The sequence below is a fragment of the Pseudophryne corroboree genome, chromosome 1, assembly GCF_028390025.1.
Source record: "Pseudophryne corroboree isolate aPseCor3 chromosome 1, aPseCor3.hap2, whole genome shotgun sequence".
Taxonomy (NCBI): domain Eukaryota; kingdom Metazoa; phylum Chordata; class Amphibia; order Anura; family Myobatrachidae; genus Pseudophryne; species Pseudophryne corroboree.
Window position 1 is genome coordinate 813,426,556 of NC_086444.1, and position 6,000 is coordinate 813,432,555.

At 41.4% G+C, this 6,000-nt stretch overlaps 1 protein-coding gene across 1 annotated transcript in view; it reads left to right on the top strand.

The window, feature by feature from the left end:
- PPA2 (inorganic pyrophosphatase 2) overlaps nucleotides 1-3,315 on the top strand; it is a 113,166-nt gene extending 109,851 nt beyond the window's left edge. Inside the window, exons 10-12 of the mRNA XM_063919340.1 lie at nucleotides 578-647; nucleotides 2,204-2,243; nucleotides 3,135-3,315. Of these exons, the coding sequence (XP_063775410.1) occupies nucleotides 578-647; nucleotides 2,204-2,243; nucleotides 3,135-3,163 (139 nt within the window). The 3' untranslated portion in view covers nucleotides 3,164-3,315. The remainder of the gene's footprint in view (nucleotides 1-577; nucleotides 648-2,203; nucleotides 2,244-3,134) is intronic.
- Nucleotides 3,316-6,000: the final 2,685 nt, after the last annotated feature.

A 6,000-nucleotide genomic window follows, 5' to 3' on the forward strand; every position in this document is an offset into this window, starting at 1 on the left:
ATTTTTTACCCGTATTTTTGCAACCAGGACCGACTCAAAGAGCCCGAGGCTGGTTATGCTTAGGAGGGGGGACCCCACGCAATTTTTTTCATGGTTTTTTGAACACTTTTGTGCCATCCATGAAGTCGAATCCAGGACGCACACTATCGTCAATTGGTCCGTTTTTCGACAGCGGGACTGTCGAATCCGTTTTTTATTGAATATGTCGAATTCGGGTCCCGGCGGCCGGGATTCGACTATCGAATTGTGTCGAATCCAACCACAATTGCATATACCCCATAAGCTGATAAATTTAAAAAATGCGCCTCTTACAAAAGGTTTCCACAATTTTGGCCGCTACTGTGTGTCTGTGTATGTACAGTGTGTGTGTGTGTGTATGTATGTGTGTGTGTGTGTGTGTGTGTGTGTGTATGTGTATATATATATATATATATATATATACACACACAAAATTTATACTGTACATATTCAAATTTTATTTGTTATGTATTTTTTTTTTTTTTTATGTCTCAAAGTTTCAAAAATGGAAAATCGTATTAGAACTTCTATTTTAATAAAATTGTTTTTCTTCCTATAGTAAGAATGTGTTGGTTAGTGACAGCCCTTTTTGCTGCAGTGAAAAGGAAGCCACAGAAATAGTCCAGGCGGTAAGTTTATCATGTTCTTAATTTCTTGTTGTATAGAGAGCACTCAGTGGGTCTAATTCAGACCTGATCGCAGCAGCAAATTTGTTAGCTAATCAGCAAAACCAAGGCCCTCATTCCGAGTTGATCGCTCGCAAGGCGATTTTAGCAGAGTTACACACGCTAAGCCGCCGCCTACTGGGAGTGAATCTTAGCTTCTTAAAATTGCGACCGATGTATTCGCAATATTGCGATTACAAACTACTTAGCAGTTTCAGAGTAGCTTCAGACTTACTCGGCATCTGCGATCAGTTCAGTGCTTGTCGTTCCTGGTTTGACGTCATAAACACACCCAGCGTTCGCCCAGACACTCCTCCGTTTCTCCGGCCACTCCTGCGTTTTTTCCGGAAACGGTAGCGTTTTTAACCACACGCCCCTGAAACGCCGTGTTTCCGCCCAGTAACACCCATTTCCTGTCAATCACATTACGATCGCCGGAGCGAAGAAAAAGCCGTGAGTAAAAATACTATCTTCATTGTTAAATTACTTGGCGCAGTCGCAGTGCGAATATTGCGCATGCGTACTAAGCGGAATTTCACTGCGATGCGATGAAATATACCGAGCGAACGACTCGGAATGAGGGCCCATGTGCACTGCAGGTGGGGCCGATATAACATTTGCAGAGAGAGTTAGATTTGGGTAGGTCGTATTGTTTCTGTGCCGGGCAAATACTGGCTGCTTTTTTTTTTTACACTGCAATTTAGATTTCAGTTTGAACAAACCCCACCTAAATCTAACTCTCTCTAGACATGTTATATCTGCCCTCCCCTTCCCCCTTCCCCTTCTGCAGTGCACATGGGGCCAAATTCAGATGTGGTTGCAGCAGCAAATTTGTTAGCTAATGGACAAAACCATGTGCACTGCAGGTGGGGCAGATGTAACATTTGCAGAGAGAGTTAGATTTGGGTGGGGTGTGTTCAAACTGAAATCTAAATTGCAGTATAAAAATAAAGCAGCCAGTATTTACCCTGCACAGAAACAGTATAACACACCCAAATCTTACTCTCTCTGCAAATGTTATATCTGCCTCCCCTGCAGTGCACATGGTTTTGCCAATTAGCTAACAAATTTGCTGCTGCGATCGGATCAGAATCCGTACCATCAGCTATATAATAACACCATTGCATTACACATTGATGGCTTCTGTTTGATGTAAGGCGCCATTTTGCCGATGTGGCAGTTTGCTTTATAAACATCTAAATCTCTCCCTACTTTGCAGAGACTTGCAGCATCTTTGAGCAGTCTGGCAGTGTGGAAACCACAAAAATCAGTTTTGCTCTGAGGACTGCAGTTAGCCAGTGTATTTTGTGTCTTTCAAAAGACTTCAACGCATTAAAAAAAAAAAATATATATGCAAACGTTTGTGAGAGTGCTAAAATACTTGCTGACTTCCAGTTGTGGGTCAACAGAGCTTAAAAAAAACCAGGGTATAATTTCACCATATCATTTTTATTTTTTGCATTCTCTCACATGAAATCTCTAGAGATTCATGGTGTAGCTTATTTATTTTCTTGTTGCAGGCTCCCTCTCCAGGAGAATCAAGTCCAGTATCATCTGAAAGTATGTTTTTTATTATTATTATTATTATTATTATTTATAATTTTTTATTTATTTTTTCATATTTTTGTTTGCTAAAAATTGGACTTAATACATAATGTACTGTGGAACAATGTATCTGCAGTTGAGAGAAATTGTACATACAGATGTGTCCACTTACATCTAGCCTCCCTACATGTTAAACAGAGCGTCTTTACATGTGACTTTTTTTCTCCCATTAAAATGCTCCTTATTCGCAATATGATGTGAATAAGACGCACAAGAAGCTTATGCCGATTTAAATGGTAAGTAGCTTGCCTATATTCTGTGTGCAACCGTGGCTTTATCTCCAAACGAAATTGTACATTAGTGTTTTCCTAGAAACACTGTAACATACTATTTTGTATACAGATGCAGACACACACAGACTATAGACATGTTGCATATCATTTTAATCAGAGTCTGCTTGTGCATCCTATTTGCATATTGATGTGAATAAGACGCATTTTCAGTAAAATGGAGTTACACGGGACCTGGCAGCTCACTCATCTCCCGCTGCATGGCATATTGAGGCACGATGTATGAGGACACATCTGTACACACACTGTGAGTAGTATATAATATTCCTTGATGTGCACCTATAAATGGCCATCTGCTGAAGTGCACCATGAGGCACTGGATGCACAAAATAGGTTCATTGGAAGTATGGGCGGAGACTTCAACACTGCTCTGTATAAATGTAAAATAAATTGATCCTCTTGCAGGCTGTAAGTGTTGGTTCACCCTGAAGCTGGTTTGTGTACTGCGTACTGAACAATGATGACATCCAGTATTTGTTTTAATATGAAATTTAGTTTTTCATCTTTGTAAAATATTGTAACTACACAATTCAGTTTCTTAATGTTTCTCTTCCAGTTGATTTATGGCATTTCCTGAAGAAGTGATCTGGCTAATTCCTGAGGATGTATGAGCGCATGGTCAAGAGCATCGTCTGAGGCTGGTGTACCTGTCTATAATTCATTATTTTAATTTTCATTATTTTATTATGTCATGGAATCTGACATTTGTGTAAATAAAATATATTTTTTTCCGTTAATTTCTCTACTCTTGTCTTTTGTATTTTTAGTGTTGGTTCTAAAAGCTATTTGCTAGTTTATACTATTTCTCTGTCATGCACTAGGGGACACTGGAACTCTAGACAGCTGGGGTGTTACGAATGGAGACCGGAGGTGGCAAAATATATGTAAAATAATTGCAGTGCACAGCTGGCTCCTCCCCCTTCACGGGGAGGAGGTAGAAGCACATCAGGGAGTGACGATAATAATAATATTATTATTATTATTATTTTTATTTTTTTTAAGATTGCAGTGACCTAATCCCACCCCAATAAGGGAGGGAGCATGGTCTACTAAGATACTCGTACTGGTGAACAAGATCCCGGTGGAAGGGATCCGCTGATCACCCTGAGAATCCAGCAGCAGTGCGTATGAACAGGCATCCCCCCTCCTTCCCTGTAGCGGGCGCGCAGCAAGGGCGTCCTGAACTTGCGCAACCATCTCTCCTGACTGGAGTTAGTTACAGCGGGTGTCAGTGCATAGCGTCTCCAGACAGGTGATAGCCGCCAGAGACGCGGAGATCACAGGTGGCGGACGCTGCAAACTTCATCAAACGTCCAGCGTTCTGAGGTAACGGCAGGGCACAAGAGACGCTGCTGACAGATGAGGTGCAGAGCTCATCGGATAGAGCAGGGATGGGGAACCCTCGGCACTCCATATTTTGTTGCACTACACATCCCAGCATGCCCTGCAACAGTTTTATCATGGCCAAATAGCAAAACTGTAGCAATTCATTCTGGTATGTGTAGCTCAACAACAGCTGACAGGCCAAAGGTTCCCCACCCCTGGGATAGCGATTACAAACTGCTCAGCGGTGTTTTGGATTTTTACAGCAAGGGATGCAAGTAGCCGGAGAGAGCCCTGATAGGACACAGTGTACAGCGCTCTCCCCGGCCATTATGGCAAGGCAACGAGGTCAATAAAATTTTTGCGGCGGCCATGTTAGGTGGTGATTAGGCGTCCTTAGAGACGGCAGGACTAGGATGGGGGTGGAGCAAGGCGGGCCATAATCTCACATATATATATATATATATATATATATATATATATATATATATATATATATCCAGTATGCCTTCCAGTTACCGCACTCCTGCTCAAAGTCGGAACAAATATAGAGACCATAAGGTGGCACTCAAACGTCTGAATAAAAATCATGAAGACTCCCCCATAGTGGATCAAGGTTTCAGAGTTTTTTACTTCAACTCTTTCGTCAGGATACAGGTGAAATGACAACAGTGAGTTTAAATAGGTAACAAACGTCAATAAGCTCAATCTCCTGCTCCAAAGGCCGGATGTGGTAACAAACGGATGTGTTCTGGTATTTTAATACAGATCAGCAATACATCAGAATATTATTCAATCATGATGCAATACAAATATACAATAAAAAGTGAATTATAAAACGTGTCATACATCAGCATTAAATACGTATAATGATTGTGCACAAATATGTAAACTAATGAAAGTGTCATGTATAAAAAAACCTCTAAAGGGGTTACTAATAAGCCACCTGGGAACCATCTACATAGAAAAGTTGCATATTTAATGTTACAAATAGTAAGTAGTTTTTCCTCTAATATACAACTAGAGAACCCTTTGCCCATGTGTAGTTTCAACAATAATGAAACACTTGAACAATTGTGTATCGGCCATATGGACTATGATTGTTAAACTGTATCTACTAAATATACAAATGTATTCTTTTAAAGGTTTATTGGAGAAAATTGGCAAATGTGATGACAACTGTTCACCTACATATTACCCTGCAACATCTACCCAATCTGCTAACATTGGGCCTAATTCAGAGTTGATCTCAGCAGCAAATTTGTTAGCAGTTGGGCAAAACCATGTGCACTGCAGGGGAGCAGATAAAACATGTGCAGAGAGAGTTAGATTTGGGTGGGGTGTGTTCAAACTGAAATCTACATTGCAGTGCAAAAATAAAGCAGCCAGTATTTACACTGAACAGAAACAAAATAACCCACCCAAATCTAACTGTGCACATGTTATATCTGCCACACCTGCAGTGCACATGGGGGGTCATTCCGAGTTGTTCGCTTGGTAATTTTTTTCGCATCGCAGCGATTTTCCGCTTAGTGCGCAATGTCCGCAGTGCGACTGCGCCAAGTAAATTTGCTATGCAGTTAGGAATTTTACTCACGGCTTTTTCATCGTTCTGGTGATCGTAGTGTGATTGACAGGAAGTGGGTGTTACTGGGCGGAAACTGGCCGTTTTATGGGTGTGTGCGGAAAAACGCTACCGTTTCTGGGAAAAACGCGGGAGTGGCTGGAGAAACGGAGGAGTGTCTGGGCGAACGCTGGGTGTGTTTATGACGTCAAACCAGGAACGACAAGCACTGAACTGATCGCAGATGCCAAGTAAGTCTGGAGCTACTCAAACTGCTAAGAGAGGTGTAATCGCAATATTGCGAATACGTCGTTCGCAATTTTAAGAAGCTAAGATTCACTCCCAGTAGGCGGCGGCTTAGCGTGAGTAAATCTGCTAAAAGCAGCTTGCGAGCGAACAACTCGGAATGACCCCCATGATTTTGCCAAACTGCTAACAAATTTGCTGCTGCAGTCAACTCTGAATTACCCCCATTGTGTGGTCTCTGTAATGTTACCAACAAGGATACTGTGTTATATGAAGCAATTCAGTCCCA